General features: G+C 35.0%; 1 protein-coding gene across 1 annotated transcript in view; it reads left to right on the forward strand.

Moving 5' to 3' along the window:
- AGMO (alkylglycerol monooxygenase) overlaps nt 1-17,540 on the forward strand; it is a 438,330-nt gene extending 420,790 nt beyond the window's left edge. The window contains exon 13 of the mRNA XM_060196150.1: nt 16,795-17,540. Coding sequence (XP_060052133.1) covers nt 16,795-16,869 — 75 coding nt within the window. The 3' untranslated portion in view covers nt 16,870-17,540. The remainder of the gene's footprint in view (nt 1-16,794) is intronic.
- The last annotated feature ends 7,196 nt before the right edge of the window (nt 17,541-24,736 follow it).

Consider the following 24,736-nt stretch of genomic DNA (forward strand, 5'->3'; position numbering starts at 1 on the left):
TATGTATTATAAAGACTTGGTATGTGCTTTAAAAAGTTTGAGACATACATTCAATTTTTCCCCTCTCATATTAATTAAATAATGATTTATTTGACTACAAATTAATAGAAGTATATATAAACAACATTCCCACCACAAAAAGACTGTGCCCCATCCCATCCATGCCCCTCCACCCCTGCCCTGGGAAGTCGAATATCCAACCTCACCATCACCCCAGGGTTTTTACTTTGGTGCCTTACTCCAAAATCAGTCAAATCCTGATTTTAGTTTCCCTTTCTGTTCTTCTTTCTCAACTTCTGTTGATGAGTGGGATCATCCATATTTATCTTTATATTTCTGACTTAGCACACTTAAAATAATTCCTTCTAGCTCTATCTATGATGGGTCAGAGGGACTGGGTTCATTGTTTTTAATTGCTGTATAGTATTCAATAATATAGATATATCACAGCTTTCTCAACCATCATGTTGTTGGGCAGCTGGATTGTTTCCAGGGTTTAGCTATTACAAATTCTGCTGCTATGAACATACATGTACAAATATCTTTTTGGTTGGGTGTTATGGAGTCCTTGGGGTATATCCCCAGGAGAGGAATTACTGGGTCATATGGGAGGTACATGTCTAACCTTAAGAGAGTTCTCTAGACTGCTCTCCAGAGGTTGGAACAATTTACATTCCCAGCAGCAGTGCAAAAGGGTTCCTCTGTTCCTACAGCCTCTCCGGCATTCATTGCTGCTGTCCTTTTTGATGTATGCCTTTCTTACAGGGATAACGTAGTATCTCAGTGTTGTTTTTATTTGCATTTCTCTGACAGTCAGCAAACTGGAGCAATTTGTCATATGTTAGTTAGCCTTTTGGATCCCTTCTGTAATGACTGTTCTGTTCATAACCTCTGCACATTTTTGGATGGGGTCATTTGCTTTTTTGGTGCTTAGTTTGCTGAGCTCTTTGTATATTTTGGTTATTAGTCTCTTATCTGATGTATGGCATCTGAAGATCTCTTCCCATTCTGTGAGAGGTCTCCTTATTTGTGTGATAGTTTCTTTGACTGTGCAGAAGCTTTTCAATTTGATATAGTCCCACTGGTTTGTTTCTACTTTAGTCTTCCTTGCAATTGGGTTTGTCTCATCAGAGATGTCCTTGATGTTTAGGTGGGAAAGTGTTCCACCAATGTTTTCCTCTAAGTATTTTATAGTTTCTAGTCTAACATCCAGGTCCTTGTTCTTTTGGAGTTGATTTTTGTTTCTGGTGAGATAAAGTGGTTCAGTTTCATTGTTCTGCATGTTTCAACCCAGTTTTCCCAGCAATATTTATTGAAGAGAGTTTCCTTTCTTCATTTAATATGCTAGCCCCCTTATTAAAAATTAGATGTCCAAAGGTTGGGGTTTTACTTCTGAGCTTTCAATTCTGTTCCACTGGTCTATGTGCCTATTTTTGTTACAGTACCAGGCTGTTTTGATGATGATGGCCTTATAATATAGTTTGAGATCTTTGAATGTGATGCCTCCATTTCTATTTCTTTTTCTCAATATTGTTTTGGCAATTGTAGGTGTTTTCTGGTTCCAGATAAATGACTGTAGTTTTTGAAAGAAGCTTGGTGGAACTTTGATAGGTATTGCATTAAATTTGTATATGTCTCTGGGGAGACTATTCATTTTGATGATATTAATTCTTCCAATCTATGAGAATGGGATGTCTTTCATTTCTTGGTATCATTTTCTATTTCCTTTAATAGTGACTCATAATTTTCAGTATATAAATCTTTTACTTCTTTTTTCAGGTTTGTTCCTAGGTATTTTATTGATTTTGCTGCAACAGTGAATGGGATTGATTTCTGGATATCTTCTTCTTTGTATTTAGTGTTTGCATAAATCAATGCCACTGATTTTTGCATATTTATTTTTGTATCCTGACATCTTTCTATATTGCCGAATAACTTCCAGTAGTTTTCTGCTGGATTCTTTAGGTTTTTCTATGTATACTATCATATCATCTGCAAATAGTGAGAGCTTTACTACTTCCCTTCCAATCTGTATTCCTTTGATTTCTTTCTCTTGCCTGATTGATATGGCAAGAACTTCCAAGACTATATTGCAGACTAATAATGATAATGGACAACCCTGTCTAGTCCCTGATCTGAGCAGGAATGCTTTCAGCTTCTGTCCATTGAGTATAAAGTTAACTGTAGGTTTGCTAGACTACACTATCTTGAGGAATTTCTCATCTATTCCCATTTTTGTAGTGTTTTGAGCATGAATGTGTGTTAGATTTTGTAAAAGTTTTCTCTGCATCTATTGAGATAATCATGTGGTTTTTGGTTTTGCTTTTATTGATGTGCTGAATGACATTGATTGACCTATATATGTTGAACCAGCCTTGCATTCCTGGGATATATCCCACTTGGTCGAGATGAACAGTCTTTTTTTTTCTTTTAATATTTATTCATTTATTTATTCCCTTTTATTTCCCTTGTTTTATTTTTATAGTTGTTATTATTGTCTTTGTTGTTGGATAGGACAAAGAGAAATGGAGAGAGGAGGGGAAGACAGATGGGGAGAGAAAGATAGACACTTGCAGACCTGCTTCACCGCCTGTGAAGTGACTCCCATACAGGTGGGAAGACAGGGGCTCAAACCGGGATAGGTATGCAGATGCTTGGTGCTTAATTGGCTGTGCTACCTCCCAACTCTACTGAACAATCTTTTTGATATACTGCTGTATCCTGTTGTCCAAGCCTTATTTAATATTTTGGCATCTATGTTCATCAGAGACATTGGTCTGTAGTTTTCATTATTTGTTGTGTCCCTAACTGCTTTAGGTATCAGGGTGATGTTGGCTTCATAGACGGTAGAAGGGAGTGTTCCTGTTTCTTCAACTTTATGGAAGAGCTTTAGGAGTATAAGTATTAACTGTTTCCTGAAGGTTTTGTAGATTTCATTTGTGAAGCCATCTGATCCAGGATTTTTGTTGTTGGGAAGATTCTTAATAACTGTTTCTATTTTTTTTTCTTTGATTGGTGCACTTAGGTTTTGTAGTTCTTCTTGGTTCAGTTTGGAAGGGCATATGTCTCTAGTAATTCTTCCATTTCTTCCATATTCTCTAACTTGGTGGCATATAGTTCTTTATAGAAGTTTCACATGAATTTATGGGTTTCTGTTTCCACTTGTGATATTTCCTCTATCATTTACATTTCCATTTATTTGAGTCTTCTTCCTTTTTTGTTTAGTTAGTCAAGCTAGGGGGTTGTCAATCTTGTCTAATTTTTCAAGGAACCAACATTTGGCTTCATTGATCTTTTGTATGGTTCTCTTGTTTTTGATGTTATTTATTTCTGCTCTAACTTTAGTCGTTTCTGTCCTTCTGGTTTCTTTAGGGTTCCTTTGTTCCTTTTCCTCTAAGTCCTTAAGGTTGTTTATTTGAGCTTTTTCTTGTTCTCTGATATGTGATTATATGGCTATGAGTTTCCCTCCCAGTACTGCTTTAGCTGTGTCCCAAATATTTTGATAGCTTGTGTCTTCATTTTCATTTGTTACCAGGAACATTTGAATTTCTTGCTTGAGTGTCTCTTTGACCCAGCAGCTCTTAAGCAGTATGTTGTTGAGTTTCCAAATTTTGTGACTTTTAGTAATTTTCTGTTTGTTGTTGAATGTTAGCTTTACTCCACCATGGGCTGAGAAGATAAGTGGGATGATTTCAGTGCTCTTGAATTTGTTGATGCTGTCTTTGTGGCCTAATATGTGGTCTATCCTTGAGGACGTGCTGTATGTATTTGAGAGGAATATATATTCCAGTTTTGGGGTGTGAAGAACTCTGAAAATGTCCAAAAGGTCCACTCTGTCCATCTCTTCATCTAATTCTCTTGTTTTACTGTTGATTCTCTGCTTCTTTGATCTAAGTGTGAGAGTGGGATGTTAAAGTCTCCCACTATTATTGATGTATTTTCATAGTTCTTTCAGTAGGTGTTTGATGTCTTTAGATGGTCCCTTATTGGCTCCATAGATGTTAATAATTGTTAAATCTTCTTGATTGATTGATCCTCTAATCATTATGTAATGGCCTTGCCTATCCTCCCACTCTGTGCATTTTAATGGATGAGTTTAAGCCATTGACAGTTATTGCTATTACGGATTGAATGGATTGTAGTGCCGTTATTCAACATTTTTTTATTTTGCTCTGATATATGGCAAGTATTATAGTGATGTCCTTGTTTATAAGAGGTTTTTTAGTACCTCTTTCAGGTCAGGCTTGGTGATGGTTGCCTTCTTTAACTATTGTCTTTCTAAGAAGGTTTTGATCCCTTCATCTAGATTGAATGAAAGTCTAGCAGGATATATTATCCTTGGTTGAATCTCTTTTTCATTCTGGACTCTATATATCTTGACATCCTCTTCTGGCTTTTAGACTTTTAGTGGAGTAGTTTGTTAATAGTCTTATGGGTTTTTCCCTGTATGTGACTTTTTGTTTTTTCTCTTGCAGCCTTTAGGATCCTTTCTTTATCATCTCTTCACTGTAACTATGATGTGTCCTGGTGTCTTCAGGTCTGTGTTGATTTTGTTTGGGACTCTCAAAACATCTTGAATCTTAATGTCCTTTCTGTTGTTTAGGTCTGTACCATTTTCTTCTATAATTTCCTCTAGAATATTTACTTCCCCTTCCTCTCTTTCTTCCTCTGGTAGGCCAGTTATATGAATGTTACTTCTTTTGAGATCATCTCATATGTCTCTGTTGTTGGTTCAGTGTATCTCAATCTCTTTTTTAGTTCTTTTACCTCATTCTTTGTTTTCTTTAGCTCATCCTCTGTCTGAATATTCTGGTTTCTGCTTCTGTTAGCCTGCTTTCCCTTCTCTCAGCTTCTGTCTTCAGTTCAGTTATAGTATTAGCTTGCTCTGCTAATTGGCATTTTAGCTCACCTATTTAAGCTTTCATTTCTCTAATTACCTTGAGGTAGCTTGCATTTTCTTGATGGTCTCATCAAGAAAATGTTGTTTCCCTAATTCTGATAGCCCTTTCATCCACAGTTGTCTTCATTTCTGTGATTATTAAGTTTACTATTGCTTGCATACTTTTTTTTATCTATGGTTACTTCTGACTGATTTGGAGTTTCTTCTGGTCTCCTGTCCTGATTCATTGTGGTAGTAGTTTTATTTGCTCTTGATTTAACCATTTTTTAATTTTTTATATTTATTTATTTTCCCTTTTGTTGCCCTTGTTGTTTTTTATTATTGTTGTTATCAATGTCTTTGTTGTTGAATAGGATATGGAGAGAGGAAGGGAAGAGAGAGAGGGGAATAGAAATACAGACACCTGCCGACCTGTTTCATTGCCTGTGATGCGACCCCCCTGTAGGTGGGGAGCCAGGGGATCTAACCGGAATCCTTATGCTGATCTTGCTCTTCGTGCCAAGTGCGCTTAACCTGCTACTTCCCAACACCCAACCGTTTTTTTTTTTTTTTAAACGTGGTTTTTATTTTTCTGTTGTCGTTCTTCAGTTGTGTTTTGGGTACCAGCTGCACCATACTAATGACCTTTATGATAAATGCATTCACCAACCTCAGAAATTACAACAATAGTAACTGAAGCTAGGATTGATGCAGTTCAACCAAAACCATTTAGCCAAACAAAACCTCCACCCCAAGAAAAAATAGCAACCAAGTCTAAAAGAAAAAGAAAGTGAAAGGAAAAAAGGGAAAGCAAGAATAGATAATTATGCAAATATACTGTCCAGTATAAATTCTAGGGATAGAAAGAAGAGAAAGGGAAGTAGAGAAGACACACACACAAACAGTCCATTCTGAGTCAGATTTCTTCCCCAAAATAATTCACAAATGAGTATCAGTGAATTTGGAAAGCAAAAGAAGGAGGAAGGAAAAAAAAAAAGAACAGTGAAAGAGTTTTGTTTTTTTTTTTAATTAGCTAGGAGGAGGAAAAAAGGAGAGTGGAGTGAAGAGAGAGAAACAAGTTCCTCTCACAATGGATAAGTAACCCAGTCACCTAGCAATGAAAAAAACAACAACAGTTAATTTTGGTCAACCTGATGAAGGAGGAGGGAAAAGGGACACGCGTATATAATAATAGTAATTTCTGGGCTAGCATGGGGGTGCCTCTTCTCAGGTGCATACTCTCTAGGTTGGAGAGAACATGATGAAGCCAGCCTGGGCTTCTACTCACTCAGTGATGCAAGAGAGATGACCCAGGAACAGAGCTCGTGGTGGCGAGGCAATTCAAACAAATTCTTTATTGATCAGGGAGCCAAGGCTTTTAAAAGACAGAGCCAGAGTGGCAAGTTGGAAATGGAAATGGCTTGACATGGCTTGGATAGGGGGAGAGAAAAGCAAAATGGGACTGGGAAAGGTAGAAACTTCCTTAGCAACTGTTGAGAGTGTTTTAACTGGTAGGATTAATAATACACTGCAGGCAGGGAAAGTCTTGAGGGTAGAAAGAAGATAGATCAAAGGAAGGGAATGGATGGGTATCCTTCAGGCAAAACAATTATTATGTAGATAATAAGGGAGCAGTCCATAGTATCAGGAATTCAGGGTGCTTTGTGAGGCAAGGAGTCTGATAACCCCCTTGGGGTGGGGGGTTGTCCCTCCTTGCTCAACCTCTCAGTAGAGAGAGAGAGACTGACAGGATGGATTCCCCCTCAAGTCAAACCCTGCCAAGCTCAACCACATCCTCACAATTTCCTGACAAGTAATAATAAAATAAAATTGAGTAAAAAACCGTAACAGTCCATCTGTAGCTTGGAGCGCTCCGGATTGGCTGCAGGCAGCCTGAGAAAAGACAGACAATTGTAAGACATATATATAAAAAAAAAATCTAGATAGTCTTTCCCAGGCAGGGATGAAGCTCTAATTGGTCAGGCATTTTTTCACTTAAATAGAGCTCCAGCCACTTAAAAAAAGCGAAGTTAAACAAAAAATGAAAAGGTTTGGAATGATACTCCTGGTGAGCTAAGAATCTGGGTAAAGAAAATAGCTCAGCGGAAGCCTGCTAGAAAGGGTTGTCCAGCCCCTGGGGGCCGGTTCTGGGGTGGGGGGGCTGTGAGCTCAGAAATAATAAAAATTTTTCCTTTCTTTGTCTTCCTGGCCTCTGTTTGTCAGCCCTAGAGTGAGTTATGGGACTCTATTATGGTGCCACTCTGGCCAGCCTGTGTTCACCCTCCTACGGACAGCTTAGTATCCTACCGTATCCAGACAATCCCAGGTCACAAGCTGCTGCTTTTTGTAGCTCACTGAGCTGCTGCTCTCAAGTCACCATATTGGCTCCACTCTGCTCCCCTACTAATTCAGTTTCTTTATTAGTGATTGGACTGTTTAAGCTATCAACTTACTTGGGTTAAGCTTGGCAGGGGGTATGATTATATGAATTCATTTATTTCATCTAGGTTGTCTAATTTACCTTCATAGACTTGCTTGTAATCTCTTTGTATTATTCTTTATAGCTCCCTATCTTCAGTTGTAATTTTCCCTTTCATTCCTGGATGTTTTTATAAAAGTACATGTTCTATCCTTATCTCTCTCTCTCCCATGCTTTCTCTTTTTTCTAGCCAGAGGGTTACCTACTTTTTTTAATCCTTTCAAGTAACCAGTTCTTGGTTTATTAGTTTTTAAAATTGTCCATCTGTCTGGTTTCTATTTCATTAATGTCTACTCTGATTTTGACTACTTATCTCCTTCTGTTGGCTTTTGATTTTCATCACTGTTCCTTTTCTAACTAGTTCAGTTGGAAAGTTAATCAACTTGAGATCTTTGTTATTGTTAATGTGGGCCTATAAATTTCTATGAAATTCCTTTTAGTACTGTTTTTGCTGTATCATACAAGGTCAGATAGTTAGTCACTTCATTCTCATTCCACAAGTAAATTTTAAGTTTCCTTTTGGATTCTTCAGTAATCCAAGTATTATTCAGAAGAATAATGTTTTGTCTCCATATTTTTGGTGTATTTCTTTTTTTTTCCCTCTCTCTGTGATTGATTTCTAACTCCACTGCCTCATTGTCAGAAAAATACTTTTTATGATCTCAATGTCAGTATATTTATTAAAGTTGTCTTTGTGTCCCAACACATGGTCAGTCCTTGTAGATGTTCAATGTACATTTGAAAACAATGTATAGTCATTTCTTATGGGATGAAAGGTTCTGAATGTATTTGTTATCTGTTAAATTCATCTCATCTATGACTTCATTTTGACCTCTATTTCCTTATTGTTTTTTTTGTCCCATTGATCTGTCTCTAGCTGTAGCTAGTGTATTAAGATCTTCTACTGACTGCATTGCTAGCAATGTGTCCTTTGATGCCAGTTAATGTAGTTTAATGTATTTGGGTGCTCTCATATGTGAAACATATATATTGATGATGGCTATGTATTCTTGTTGAACTGATACTCTGACCAATATGTATTATTCATCTATATCTCTTATTCCCTTCTTTGTCTGAAAGTCTATTTTATCTGATAGCAGAATAGCTGTCCCTGCATTTTATTCCACATATTAGCTTGGTACAGCTTTTTTCTATCCTGTAATTTGGAGGTTTTTTTTTTTCTCTCCTCAACTTCCCCACTTTATTTGGTAGGTAAAAAATAAATTGGGGTGGGGGAGAGAAAGAGAAGGAGAGAGAAAGATAGAAACCCAACAGATCCGCTCCACCACTTGTGAAGCAACTTCTCTGCAGGTAGGGAATGGGGGCTTGAACCTGGATCATTGCATGGATTATACAATGAAAGGAACTTCAAAGCTATGGTCTCTTTCACTATTGATTTCAATATCTGCCTTCACTATCCTTATCTAAAAAAAAAAGAAGAAGAAGAAGAAAAGGAAAGAAATAATTCTGTAGTTGTATGTGCTCTTGAATAGTACATAATAATAAATACAAAAAGAACAAAAGATATAACTTGTGTAGTAACTGGAAATTATTTATCTAAAAAATTTGTAGAGAAATATTTTAAATTATATGATACAGGTAATATTCTTCTCTGCTTATCATACTAGTTACTGATAAGCATATTAAGTAGATTCAAATCAACAGAAACAGATACTTACACAGATGTAAGAGCAATTCATTAGCTTTATATTTTGAAAGACTGCCATTTGGGAAGATGCCACATACACACAAATACCTTTTCTGATACTATTCTCTTTCCATTAAGATCGGATGTCCCACATGCTCATGAGTAGGGTTATTTTTTTAATAAGGTCTGTTAAGGCACAGACATAGCTAAGAAGAGCATCAGAATAACACAATGGTCTTTACTAGAGTTTTAGATTACTGACTCAGATTAGCCACCTGTTGACTGATCATTGATTTTTTGAAAAGGATAGAGGAAATATGAAGAGCATCTGTAGAGATAAAGTTCAGGAATCCAGTAGGGGACTCTGCAAAGTCAAGGAAATAGCCTAAAGACAAGGGCCACTAATGATGTGTGAGCACAAGGAGGGCTTGACACCAATAGTGAGTTTCCTCTATTTCATATTTTTATTCCAGCTGTTAAAATCATGACACTTACCCAGACCTAGGATGAAGTAAGTGTTCACTGAGTTTGTACATATCCAGAAATGATTAGAGTAGAACATTGAAAAACACCCATAATGCTTGTCTTTTATTCTTGTATTCATCTAAGTAGTAATTCTCTTTTCTTTACCTAACAGTTAATTTAGAAATGTGTTAATAAACTATCATTTCCAATGACACATTTAATTTGATTAACTCTGTCCCCATGAACAGTTTAATATAAAAATAGAGGCATATTGGAGAGTGGTAATTTTAAATGGGGTGACTACAGTAATTAACTAGTTATGGTGACCCTGTGTTAAATTTATATAAATAGTTTAAATGTATATAAATACATATACACATATATACTTAGGCATATTAAATACAAAAGTAAATATATTATTATTATTTTATACCTGATCAGCTCTGGTTTATAGTGGTGCAGGGGATTGAACCTGGAACTTTGTAGTCTCAGGCATGAGTCTTTTTGCATAATCATTATGGTATTTATCCCCACCCAGACTCTTTTTTTTTCCCCTACTTACCTATTTTATAAGGAAATAGTGTGAGTTTTTCAATTTTATACTTATTTTGAGAAGGCTATATTAATTGTATTTTGAACCAAGATCCTGTGCCAATATATATATATATATCTTAATGTGAAAATCATCATAAATCTATTAGGCACTGATTTAAAATACCAAAAGTGGTCCCTAGTGAGATAGCTGCTAATTATGCAAATGACTCCAATGCCAAGGTTCTGAGCATCAAGGAGCACCATTCACAATCACAAAGATGAACAATGTCCTTGTAAAATAAAATAAAAAATACAACAAGAAAATACAAATGATCCCTAAAGAAGAGAAAGTTAATTCACTATTGATATTTATGTTCTGAATATTCAATGAACTGACTTTCATTGATGTGACTTAAACATTCTGTGGGACCCTATATAAAATAAAATGTCATCTCAGCTCTTTATTTTAAGTAATATTGTGATTTATTGGAAAAAAACAAATTCAGACTTCATATTGCCTTATCAACAAGCTGAATACCTACCTTCCAAGGTATGTCATAAGAATCAAACATTACCTAGTAAAAACACATTGCATAGTGTCTAGTCAAAGCAAAGGTCTCATTGTTAATATTGAGTCCGAATCCTATTTTTCATCAGTTTTGTTTTTCTACTAGTTGAGAGGATAATGTATAGTGATTAAGGAATTGGAGGCTAAGTTAAGAAACAAAATAAAGCTTCAACATTGCATATTTTAGTAATAAACTGAAGGAAATTTTGATATTTTGAAAACAAGTGTTTCTCAGAATTTATTAAGTTAGTAATAAATTTTAATGTCTAAGTGATAATAATTTTTGTTACTATTTACTAATTTCCAAGATACATAAAATTTGCATTATAATTTTAAAATTGCAAAGAATTATTTCTGAAATATTGAATAATCAATGTTTGAGCTGAGGTGTTATCTTCATCATTCTCTTGTTAAATAAAAGTTCTTTTTGTAAAATTTATTTTATTGGTAATTTTCAAAATTTTAAGATAATTGTGGTAAAATTAATTTCACACTGTTCCCATCACCAGAGTACTCTGTTCCCACCTCTCCCCAATGGAAACTTCAATATTTTTCCCAAGGTCGCAGACATGGGTTGCTTCTCTCTCTCTCTCTCTCTCTCTCTCTCTCTATATATATATATATATATATATATATATAGTTTATTTTTTCACTTTTTTTTCTACAGTCCTGTTTCACTTATATTTTAAATCACTTCTACATCTATTACCACTTCCAAATGCCCTTCCTGTTTCTACTTCTTTCTCAAATTAGTGAAAAAGGCCTACCTTACTTCGTGTTTTCAAGATTTGTATCCCCTTTAGTGATTGTATAAAAACAAAGTTGGGTGGTAGCACAGCAAGTTAAGTGCACCTGTCACAAAGCGCAAGGACCATTGTAAGGATCTCGGTTAGAGTCCAGGGCTCCCCACCTGCAGGAGAGTTGCTTCACAGACAGGTGTGTATCTTTCTCTCTTCCTCTCTATCTTCCCCTCCTCTCTTGATTTCTCTCTGCCCTATCTAACAACAATGACATCAATAACAACTACATCAATGAAAAAAAAAGGTGGGGCAACACAAAGGAAAATTAAAAAAAAAAAGATTTCTGGTGACATTTTGGGTCCCAGTAGAGTTTGGGTTCAGAGTCCTCTGCTTATCTCTTCCTATCTTTCCCTCCCTCTGGGAGTGTGGACAAAAATTATTTTGTGGTGCAGAAGTTCTGGCTTTATAATTGCATCTCCTCTGGATATGGATGTTGTCAAGTCAATCCATACACCTAAAATGCTCCTATCTTCCCTAATGGGGTAGGCCTCTGGAGAGGTAAGGCTCCAGTATATGTTGGCTTGGTCATCTGGCCAGGGAGGTCAGGATGAAATCCCAGTAGTATATTCAACTTGTTGGCTGAAAGGCAGTTATATTTTAAGCAGGACAAAATGTTTAATAAACAGGAACTAAAGAGTAGGAATAAAGCAGATGAAAATAAGGACTCAAGTAGAAAAAAAGTAGGATGTCTATTTTAGTTATGTTCCTGGGGTCAATGACTTTAGTAATTAAAAAAATAAATTATTGGGAGAATTAACATTTTAGAGTCAACAATAAATGTAATAGTTGGTGCATGTATAACATTTCTCAGAATTCCAAATAGTACTCTAACCACCCTGCACCTAGTTCCTCCCAAACAGGTCCTCCTCCACCATTATGCTTCAGAGATTGAATGTCCCCCACTACCCCTCCCCCAACCCCCAATCACAGCCTCACCAAAGTCCTTTATTTTGGTGCAATCATCAAATCCACTTCAAGTGCAGCTTTGTGCTTTACTTTCGTTTAATTTTTTTATTATCTTTATTGATTTATTGGATAGAGACAGCCAGAAATCAAGAGGGGAGGAGATAGAAACAGGAACAAAGAGACACATGAAGCCCTACTTCACCACTCACAAAGCTTTTCCCCTGCAGGTCACGGAGACAAGGAACTTGAATCAGGTACATGTGCACTGTAACATGTGCATGCAACCAAGTGCTCCACCACCTGGCCCTCTGTGTTTTCCCTTCTGTTCTTATTTATCCACTTCTGTCTGTGAGTGAGATCATCCCATATTCATTCTTATCTTTATGGCTTATCTCACTTAATATGATTCCTTCAAGCTCCATTCAAGATGAGGTGAAGAAGGTGAATTCACCATTTTTAATAGCTGAGTAGTATTCCATTGTATATATATCACAACTTATTCAACCATTTAACTATTGTTGGATACCTGGGTTGCTTCCAGGTTTTGGCTATTACATATTGTGCTGCTATGAATATAGGTATACACAGATATTTTATATGAATGTGCTTGGTTCCTTATGGTATATTCCCAGAAGAAGGAATACAGGGTCATAGAGTAAGTCCATTTCTAGCCTTCTGAGAGTTCTCCAGACGGCTCCCCACAGGGGTTGAACCAAATTACATTCTCACCAGAAGTGCAGGAAGGTTCCTTTGCCCCCACAACCTCTCTAGCAGTTGTTGTTTCTATCCTTTATGATCTACCAAATTTTCACAGGAGTGAAATGGTATCTCATTGTTTTCTTTGTTTGCATTTCTCTAACAATCAATGACTTGAATTATTTTTTAATATGTTGTTTGCCTCTTGGAACTCTGGTGAATATTCTGTTCATAGTCTTCACTCTTGAATGGGGTCATTAGTTATTTTGTTGCTGAGTTTAGTAATTTCTTTATGTATTTTGATTAGTAGTCTTTTTAAAGAATTTTTTATTTATAAATTTGAAATAGTGACAATACTTTGGGTTAAGAGGTGTACAGTTCCACACAATCCCCACCACCAGAACTCCTTATTCCGTCCCCTTCCTTGAAAGCTTTCCTATTCTTTATTGCCCTAGGAGTATGGGCCCAGGATCATTATGAGGTGTAGAAAGTGGAAGGTCTGGCTTCTGTAATTGCTTCCCTGCTAAACATGGGCATTGGCAGGTTGATCCATTGTTAGTCTTATGTCTGATATATGGCATGTAAAGATCTTCTCCCACTCTGTAAGGAGTCTCTTTGTTTTGGTGGTAATTTCTTTTGCTATGCAGAAGTTTTTCAATTTGATGTAGTTCCATTGTTTTATTTCTTTCTTTTTTGTTTGTTTGTTTGTTTTGTTTTCCTTGCAACTGGATTCATATCACCAAAGATGTCTATAAAATTTAGATGGAAAAGAGTTCTGTCAACATTTTCTTCTAAGTATTTGATAGTTTCTTGTCTAACACTCATGTACTTGATCCATGTGGACATAACTTTTAGTGTGGTAAAATGTTGTGGTCATTTCATATGGCTCTGTTGTTGTTTTCAGTATCTCCTAATCTTTTGTTTTCATTTTTTTAGTTCTTACTTCTTTCTTAGTTTTATATATTTTATTCTCAATATTTCTAATTCTGTTTTCAGTTTCAGTTATTCTGCTCTCACTTTAACCTCAATCCCTGAGGTGAAACATGTTGGTTATTAATCTCTTTTTATACTACTGGGAAATTCTCTCCCCTGCAGGCTGTGGGAATCTGAGCCAATCAATCTAGCTAAAGTAGATTTCTTAACTTAATCACTCCTGTTAAAGAGAGAAAACAGAGATAAGGCAAGATTAGATAAGAGATAATAGAGATAATTAGTGAAAACTGAGACTTAGAAATAAAATATTTTGGTCACACATATTGGGGTTGGAGCCCAAAATTCTCTTCCATATTGAATAGTCTATAAATAACACACTCTGCCAAGCACTGGATTGATAGCCAGTGTTCTTAGAGAGATGAGCGCTAGTGAAGAACCAGAATGCTATCCTTGGTACTCTACCAGAATAATGTGTTCAGCTGTTTTACTTACTGTTCAAAGTTAGCTGTCACCAAGGAAGGCTTCCTGAGTTCCAGAATCTCTTCCACATCCCTTTTTCACCCACTGGCAACTAATGCCTATACCTACCTGTGGCTTAATTAGTTTCCAAAAAAAAAAAAAAAAATCCTGGCTATATGTTGTTGAATTTTCAGGTGATTTTCTTTTTAATTTTTTTTCCTAGTTTATCAGCACAGATATCTGAAATGGCTCCTTAAGCTTGATAGCTAACATGATGGTGGATTAGAAGTATTGTCTGCAGGGTAATCTTACATCTGAGAATAGAGCTAGAAAAGCAAGATTAGGGTAGGTAGTAGCACCCAAACTTGAAGAAAATATATAAATAAAATTAACTGTTTATGACATCAGTCTGACCCAGGACCCTTGTACATTCATATTTACCACAGACACTTATAAAACTCCTGAGTCCCTGTCAGTCCCTCACAATCCATAGTCACAGCTGGAAAGTTTCTAGGCTTCATTCACTACAGAACCGGTCTTCCTCTAATGGCAGGTAGGATGACCCAACTTTCCTTTGGAGAGTGGAACAATCCTTACCATTGCTATTATACAGTGATTGTGAAGTCCTGGAGAGGTCAGCGAAAAGGCTTATGATGACATTCTTGACAGAAGTGACTGGGGATGTAAAGAGAGGAATCCTTTAGAGGCCTATGCCCAATGTACTAGATCAGAAGTTCTTTATTGTTATTATATTTTTTATTTGTTTAGAAATAACCAGAGTATTAATCTATCATAGATATTGCCTAGGATTTTTTCTAATTTTTTATATTTATTTATTTCCTTTTGTTGCCCTTGTTTTATTTTTGCTGTTATTGATGTCGTCATTGTTCGCCAGGACAGAGAGAAATGGAGAAAGGAGAAGATAGGGAGGGGGAGAGAAAGAAAGATACCTGCAGACCTGCTTCACCGCCTGTGAAGCGACTCCCCTATAGGTGGGGAGCCTGAGGCTCAAACTGGGATCCTTAGCCAGTCCTTGTGTGTTGTGCCATGTGTGCTTAAACCACTGAGGTACTGCCTGACTCCCGCTCCCTGGGATTTAACTCTGGGTATCGTACATACAAGTGCTGCACTCAGCCACTGAGTCAACTCCTAGATCAGAACCATAAGATCAGAATTTAGATGATAAACATGTTAGAGGATGTATGCTTTTTTTTTCCATATCTATTTAAATTTATATGTCTGGATCTCTCAGCAATAGCTCTTTGCATCTTGAAGGGAAGCAAATTGTTCATATTTCAATGTTCTGTAGAAGAAGCTTGCATAATAAATGACATTATGGGCAAACTCTTGCAGAAGTTTCCAAAAAGTACCAACTAGATTGAAGATCATAAAAAGAAATTTTAATTTTGATTTTGGTGTGTAGGTAAGAGTGCTTATATTTTGTCTCAGGAGAAGTAAAATATGTGAATTACGGCATTTAACTGATGCATAGTGAAAAATATGCAAACATGAATTCCTAATGAAGATTACTATAAACTTTGTTGGGCTTATTATGAATCAAACATTTTCTTTGATTATTTTTGGTTTATTTATTGGAAGTGTATGATGTTGCTTAAATGTGAATAAGCAAACTCAATAACTTTTATGTATGCTTATGACTTTGTTATATTTTCAATTTTAAGGTAATTGTTTCAATTCTTGTTTCTAGCTAAAAATAAACTAAGAGAATAAGTCAACAGTAATCATTAGTATTTAACTCATGTTGAGTAAAATTCAGTTTGCTAGATCACATTGTTTCAGAGAGGAATGATTCATGAATATTTTGATTATTCTATTACGAAGACTTTGTGAACTATATGAACAATGAGATCAATTAGTAATGTATATAGATCCTGCAGTATGTCCAAAAGTCAGAAGAAAATTATTTCATTTAACATGTAACAAGCATAGCCCATCTCTAGAAATTACCCAAATCTATGAATATTACATAAGAATAACAAAAAGAAAAGTTCCAAAAGCAAAATTTATTTCTACTCCTGTCATCATATAATGTGTTTTAATCTGGGTTGATTACATTCTATTTTCATTTTAGCTATTTATTTACATTGGATAAAGGCAGAAAGAAATTGAGATGAGGGGGGAGATAGGGAGAGAAAGATGCCTGCAGCACTGCTTCATCACTCATGAGGCTTCTTCCCTATAGTTGGAAACAGGGGCTTGAACCTGAGTCCTTATGCATTGTAATGTGTGCACTCAACTAGATGTGCCCAGCCCCTGATTAGCTATATTCTATCTGTGTATAAATGTTAAATCAGTTTGAATTATTTAACTGTCATTTTTTCTCATAAAAGTGTTTTAATTTACTTCAACAAAAAATATATTGATCCTATTTTAACTGTTTTTAATCTTTGTATTTTATTTCTTCAGATTTTTTTTTCCATCTGCATTGCTTTCTGGGGAATGAAAACCATGAAGTTACTTGTCTCTAAACATTGGAGATAGCTTATTTACACATAATTCTGCTGTTTTATTCATCTATACACAACTACAATCTATTATTGCTGCCTAAGGAACCATTATGTCTTGTAAAATGATTACATGAACTGCTTTTAAAATTAAAGGTATTTACATGCATTTGTTTGTTTCTATATTCAGTTTGTCTATTAAAATTAAAGTCAACTATGCCTAAAGTTTTTAATTTATTTTTATTTGTTAAGACTGGAGGAAAATATGGTTTCAAATATAATCATATATCTTTCCACTGCTAACATCTAAGTCAGTGAGAATAAGAAGAGGAAGGAAGAAAACTTAGAAATGGTGAAAATAATGATTTTACTTGTGATGAGTTGACAACATTTCCCATGCTGTTTGACAGGATTGTGCTTAAATATACAGTTGTCATCATAAAAAAATTGCCTTGTCTGTCAAAGACTACATTTATCTTTGAAAACCACATCACCTCAGGGACTACATTACAGAAAAAAAATTGTTACAAAATGTACATGAATAATATTTGTTATAATTATTCAGAAGACTACTTTGTATCACTTATGCCTAACATGCCTAATATCTTTGGTAAACTTCTTTTTAGAGGTGGAAAATTTAAGAGCATGCAATTAATTCTGCTACTTTAAATTGACATAATACTGCTAATAAAAACTTTTTAAACAAAATTGTCTCAGATGTATTTACTTCATTCACTAGGACTGAAATTATGTTGAGCATTTCTTTTTCTTTTTTTTTAATATTTATGTATTCCCATTTGTTGCCCTTGTTGTTTTATTGTTGTAGTTATTATGGTTGTTGTTATTGATGTTGTTGTTGTTGGATAGGACAGAGAGAAATGGAGAGAGAAGGGGAAGAAAGAGAAGAGGAGAGAAAGACAGACACTTGCAGACCTGCTTCACTGCTTGTGAGGTGATTCCCCTGCAGGTGGGAAGCCCGGGAACTCGAACTGGGATCCTTATGCCTGTCTTTGCGCTTTGTCTTACCGCTGCGCTACTGCCTGGCTCCTATGTTGAGCATTTCTCCAGGAGAAATTGATAATATCATTCAGGATGAGGTTCCAAGAAGAAACCTTAAAAACAACTGGATTTTTAAAAATTATTTCTTAAACTTAAAAGTTATAGATTAAATAAACACATTTATAACCACTAAAACACCTAATTATGGCCTTCACTAAACTTTTCAAATATTTACCACCATGTCGAAGAGACTTCTAAATTATTAATCTTATTTTCAAAATACATAACTTAATATTTATTTATTTATTTATAGAATACTGCTCAGTTTTGGTTTATGGTGGTACAGAGGATTGAACCTAGGATTTTTGAATCTCAGGCATGAATGTTCTTTTTGCATGACCATTATGCTATCTCCTCCACCCCCAAAATATTTTAATCCTTGAACAGAGAAAAGCATACAATTGTTGAAAGTATTAGACTGGTGGGCCTAGAAAGCATGCAGTGTAGCACACCAGAATTGAATGCCTATGACCCTCCAGAATTGAATGCATATATATGATCTTAGAGGTTCCAGTTTTAATTCCCTGTAGCACAACATGGAGGTGTTGGTCACTACTCTGGGCAGTCTCTGCCTCATAAAAAAAAAAGGTGTCAGGTGGTTAAACCGAAGTATTACAATGCACAAAGACCTGGGTTTCAGCTTTTAGTCTCTACCTGTAAAGGGAAAGTTTCACACTCAAGTGGTCAAGCACTGCTGCAGAAGTCTCTATCTATCCTTTATTCTTCTCAATTTCCTTCTTTCTATACCCTATATACAAACAAATAAATACATGTCAAAAAATTAAATTCCCACCAATAGTGATATGAATACAATATCTGTCAGTGTAAAAATGCCCTTGAAATCTAATTTTGCAAAATGAGGTTAGATTGCTAATTTTTAAATATCTAGATGGGGAAAATCATATATTAAAAATAATTGAAATAAATATTTTAAACAAAATAAAGCTACTGGTTCATATGGAGATTAATGGTGTAACTCTGAAGCACATTTCATTTTCAAACAGGAAAAGCAGGATAATTAGCTTTTGCAGGATGGAAAATTTAAAAAACGTATCTCAAACATCAGAAGTAGGGAGTTATCTTTGCTTTAGCCATCTTTTATACTTCTTAATTTAACACAGAGTTAGAGCAAATTGTTAAGCATATTAGAATTACTAAGCTCCACTTTACTGTCCTTACTACTATTTACTAGACTTTGCATCTGTAAAATCGTGTTAAAGCAGAGAGCCCTCTGCTGGTTTAACTGCTAAGATTATAGCTTAAAAATTCTTAATACCTAGATTCACATCCCAAAGATGTATCTTTAGGTTCCATCCCTGAGAAATGGCAAAGAAAAGGGATGTCACAAAATTTTAATCATTTAATATGTAAGTATAAATTAGTAGCTTCCCATGGTGTTACGTAAATCTGTGTGTGTGTGACTGTGTGTGAAAGTGGGAAATAGTAAAAAATGAACTTAGTAATGATTCTATTTTTAAAACACAAAGGAATATTTTGTTACTTTTAGTTTCTTTTAAAATTTATGAATCTAATTTACCCACTCTTTTATTTTCTCTAAGTTACTTTCACTGTGATTATGAGAGATTTTGCTTTAGAAAAGTAAACATTTTGAAGCTACAAATTTCCAGAAATTTGAAAGAAGTGATTCCCAGATAAGTAGTGTTTCCATAGCCTGAGTAAGCCTGAGACACTTCATTCTTAACCTTAAACATCAATAATTTTCCAGTCCCGTTTTTTCTTACTCAGAACTAATGCAGGATGACAGATTGTATAACTATTATTAGTGTTGTAAATTGATCTTGAGTGATTCCATATAATTTATGCTTACTCTTGACTAGAAATACTTTAACTTTGTCTCTCATTCCTCCTGGAGGAAAAACACTAAATATAAGATTCATCAATTACTAATTACTTTGAGTGGAGAGATACAAACTGACTTTGAGAATAATCATGAAGAGTCTCAGGTTCATTAATCTAGCATAATAAAGATATAGGGAAGAAGGCACATTTGTTTAGAAAGCAGAATTTGACTGTTTTTATTTCATTTTGTCTCTTTAATCCTGGGAATTAAGTATTGCAAATTCCAGTATACAGGAGGCAATTCTGAGACTGACAATGGTTTATAAGTATTTAAGCCTAAGATGTATAATAAGTTGCAAAAAGAACATTTAAAGTATCTGGAGTCTAAAGTCCATGATGTGTCTTCATTCTATGATGTCAGTACCCAGGGCTTCTTTGGAAGTCCTCATGGAATATTTCAAATTTACAATATTTCCTATTTATTTGGGTATTACAAATTACAAAATGTAGGTTTCTTATTTTTCATATTTATTCATTTTCCCTTTTGTTGCCCTTGTTGTTTATCATTGTTGTTGTTATTGCTGTCACTGTTACTGGATAGGACAGAGAGAGATGGAGAGAGGAGGGGAAGACGGGGAGAGAAAGAGCAACACCTGTAGACCTGCTTCAGCGCCTGTAAAGCAAGTCGACTCCCCTGCAGGTGGGGAGCTGGGGCTCAAACAAAATGTAGTTTTTTTAAATAAGCAGTTTAATTCTATGATAGATTTGTTCAACAGATTAACAATCTATAAAATTTAATATTTCCAAATATAATAAAGTCCTAAGTTTATATATAGAATCTCTGTATTTAAAAGACTCACTCATGCATTTGATTTTGTTTAATGAAATTGCTGGTTACTTTATTTTCATTGTGCCATTTATATATTCTCCCTTCATCTTGTTCATAGTAATTATTTTGTTATGCTGGGTAAAATCATCTCATCATGATATACTTCTAATTTGGTGTTCAGCTAATCAACGATATTAATCATTTTTATATTTAACACTATCAACTTTCATTGCTGTTTATCAGGTATTCTCAAATTTCACTTTACTGAGTATATATAAACCAGTCATATAGTGTAAAAGCCACAATAAAGTCATTGAGTAGAATTTCTAAACATGGTGTATTTTGGTAGAAGACATTATTATCTTTATTAAGATATATACCCTCTTAACTGGTCTTACTCTTTATAACTTGCTTCTCTTTAGTCTATTCTCAATGTACAATCAGATTATTCTAATTCAACATGTCAGAGTACATCATCCCTTTTCTTACTCCTTTCCCAATGACTACATTCTAACTGAGAGTTAAACTTAACCACTTCACTACAATGCATTAGATCCTTTATAATCTAATCTGACCCTATCACATCTTTGAATTTATCTCTATTACCCACCTCATCTGCTTTTCTGCAACTATTTTGGACTCAGTACCTTTCAGATTTTCTTGAACTTACTGGGGGAAATTACATTTACAATCAGATCTGCCTGGGTTGTCTTTCACCAGCTGCATCATTATATGCTGAATTTTGTCCTTCCAATATTTGTGGGCTCAAGTCCTGACCTACCATACTTAGTAATGTGCCCTTATTTCAATGTAGACTTGCTACAGATGTAATTAAGATACGCTGTTGTTACCATGGGGGAGAGGGGTGGTTATAGGCACAAAACCAATGATTGCTAACTCTATAAAATGTGTAAAATTGGACAAAAAAATCACCCACAAGAGGACTATCATGCTAATATAAAGGCATAGATTAGGGTGATGTATCTACATGAGTTAAAGAACAACAAAACTTGCCAGGAAACTACCAAAATCTGGAAAAAAGTAAGGAAATGTGTATTCCCTGAGAGCCCCTGTAAGGAACCAGTCCTGCTGACACCTTGATCTTAAATTTTGATTTCTAAAATCTGAGTCAGCTTTCTGTTGCTTATGTCTAGAAGTTTGTGGTAGTACACTGTTACAGTGGCCTTTAAAAAAACTCATGCTGTATGTATGATTTCATCTCTTACTTCAGTAAGTCTTTAACCAATGCCCAAATTTTCTTTAAGTTTTCTCTTGCTGAAATTTCACACTTATAGATGTTTCTCTTTAATTTTACTCCTGTTACATAACAAACACACTTCACTTTTATTTAGTTTTCTTGTTTATTTCCTACACTGTGCCCATGAGAATATGAATTTGGTGTCTTATAATACAGTCTCCATAGCTTCTCAAATAATAATTGATACACAGGAGGTGTCCAATATATTAATGTTTGTTACATGAATGAGTTTGTACACTCCTTAGTTGTTTAAGACTATATTTGTAATATAAAAATGTCAAAGTTCTTTTAATCTCAGTCTAGAGTAAATCTCAAAATAAAAAGTAAAGAATTAATTCTAGACTCCAAACTGAGAATACAGAAAATTATGAAGAAGCTATATTGTCAAATCCAAACTAATGCCCAATTTCTCATGCAAAAAAAGTACAATAGACTTATGCATTAAAACACCAGGTGAAAGAGAATTACTGAATAAAGATTAGGTCTACTGATGATATATCTTCTATAGCACGCGTGCGCACGCACACACACACACACACACACACACACACACACACACACACACACACACACAATCTTGTCACCTATAGCAGGCAAGATTAAAAAGGAGTCCCCTGACTTTAGGGAGTCCCAGAGTTCTTTCTCAAATGAAAATATTGTCATGTTACTTTTTGACCTGAAAAAATATTTTTTTATTATCTTAATTTTTTAAATCTTTATCTATTTGACAGAAACAACCAGAAATTGAGAGGAAGGGGAACATAAAGAGAAAGAGAGACAGAGAGACACCTGCAACTCTGCTTTACCACTTGTTAAGTTTTCCCCCTGCAGGTGGAGACCATGGGCTTGAACTCTGGCCCTTGAACATTATAAGATGCAGTCAACTAGATATGCTATCACTTGACCCCCTGAATATATTTTTATGTCTATGGTGACAAAATTAATTTTGATTTCTATAAGCACAGGTAAATCAGGGATGTTTCCCATGGTGCTTTTCAAGAGCAAATAATATTAGGCTGTTTTGAGAGAACAAATTAGGAGTAGAAAAATTAAAACAGTTGTTTTCATTTGATATATATTAATTCTGTTATTTACTTATTTTTCCATGGGCACTACTCAGCTCTGGCTTATGGTGGTCTTGGGAATTATGGATCTGAAACCTTGGCATGTTAGACATAATAATCTGTTATCTATGAGTCCTGCTTTTCCTGTATTATGCTCCCATATTTCACTGTTCAAAGTAACATTTATTCATGAAAAATATTTGAACATTATAAGATATAATTTTTAATCTTCATGTGAATTGAAGAGTGATACTTTAATTTCCCAAGTAGGCAACATTGATAATAGTACCAATTTAATTGATTCATTACTCAGTTTACTTATTTATTCATCGTCTCTGTTTGGGGTTGGGTTAGGTGATGTTCAGGTCCTCGTGCATGTGTGATTTCACCACTTTTGGTCTGTTTATTCATCCAGATGGAAAGGTAAGGATAAAAAAATGATAAACAATAGTATTAGAGCTCTATGAGGATCTGTCTTGGTACTTCCATTTTGGTGTTAGAGCTTGAATATGTCTCATACAAATGGTGAGATACCTGATGAGGTACCTTCTCCAGTCTCCCATAACTTCTATGTAAAAACCAATAAAATTAAAACTAACTAACTAATATTAATAATGGAATAATTAATAATCTTGAGACCTCTGAAAATTTGAAGATGAAATTGTGGGCACTTGCCTACATTTTTTAAGTTGAAAACTTGTGTTGTAAACTACTTTCTATGGTAAGTAGTGTGAGAAAGGTGAATAGTTTTTTTGTTTGTTTGTTTCTCTATTTCAGCACTTTTGAAAAGCACAAAAGGAATTAAGACCAATTCAGAAATTCATCATTTCTTTCCAGTTTTTTTTTTTTTTCTCGTATGAGCAGAGCCTGGAAGTGTACAGACACACTAGGGAATGTTTCCACTGTGTGGGAGAAACATCTGCACAGAATGCTGGGGACCACCAGAAGTGGAGTGAGAAAGAAGCATGTGGGGGTGGAGGCGGCAGACAATAAAAGAAAAACTGGATGTTGTTTAAGCCCAAACATCCCGTTGAATTGCCTAACCTTCAGGTCACCTTTTGTGTTACATAAGAAGTCTAATAGCAACAGCTTTCATATGAGAAAAAAAAAAATCTCTTTCAAAATAATGATAAAATATAGTTCATAAGATGTTTCAGTGATTTTTGTTTTGTTTGTTTGCGCAGTTAATATTCTTCTCTACTCCTTGATTGCTTAGAACCTGAGCTGGATGATTTTCCTGTGTTTCTCCCAAATTGCGTTCTGAGTTATTTAGTAAGGTGCTATAGAAAGTTCAGAAGCTCCAACCTTGTCAAACAGGAGTGAAGCACAGTAAAAACAGCTACATTGTAAGTATATGCCTTATAAAACAATAGGGGAAAGGGACTCTGAAAATGCAAATAATTATCATTAGAAAGCAGTATGTAACTACTGAAGAAACATTTGAAAGAATAATGTGGTCTAGCAAAACATTCCCAAAATCTGTATTCAATCAAAACTGACCAAAAATGCTTGCAATGGTTCTTTGTATTGTTAAGATCCAAATGCTTTCTGGAACTCATGAAAGAAACTTTACCAAGTGGCTCATTACCAAGAGAATATTAGTGAAACAATAACCAGTTTTAAAGTTGACTTTTCTAATAAACAGAGGTCCTCCAACTGTAATGATAAAATATTGAGAGTGACAAGAATATTGATATACTTGTAAGTACTCATAGATGAGTTTTATGGGATGTATTTTGCAGTCTACAGAATGTAGAACTGGATATCTTATACATCAAATACCTTGTGTGTGATTAAATTAGGCAGTTCAGTATTAAGGATTCAGGACAAGAAGCTATGAGGCCCCAGATTTGATCCCTGGCACAGAGGTATTTATATATTTTCTCTTTTCTCC

Source organism: Erinaceus europaeus, chromosome 8, assembly GCF_950295315.1.
Source record: "Erinaceus europaeus chromosome 8, mEriEur2.1, whole genome shotgun sequence".
Classification (NCBI taxonomy): Eukaryota; Metazoa; Chordata; class Mammalia; order Eulipotyphla; family Erinaceidae; genus Erinaceus; species Erinaceus europaeus.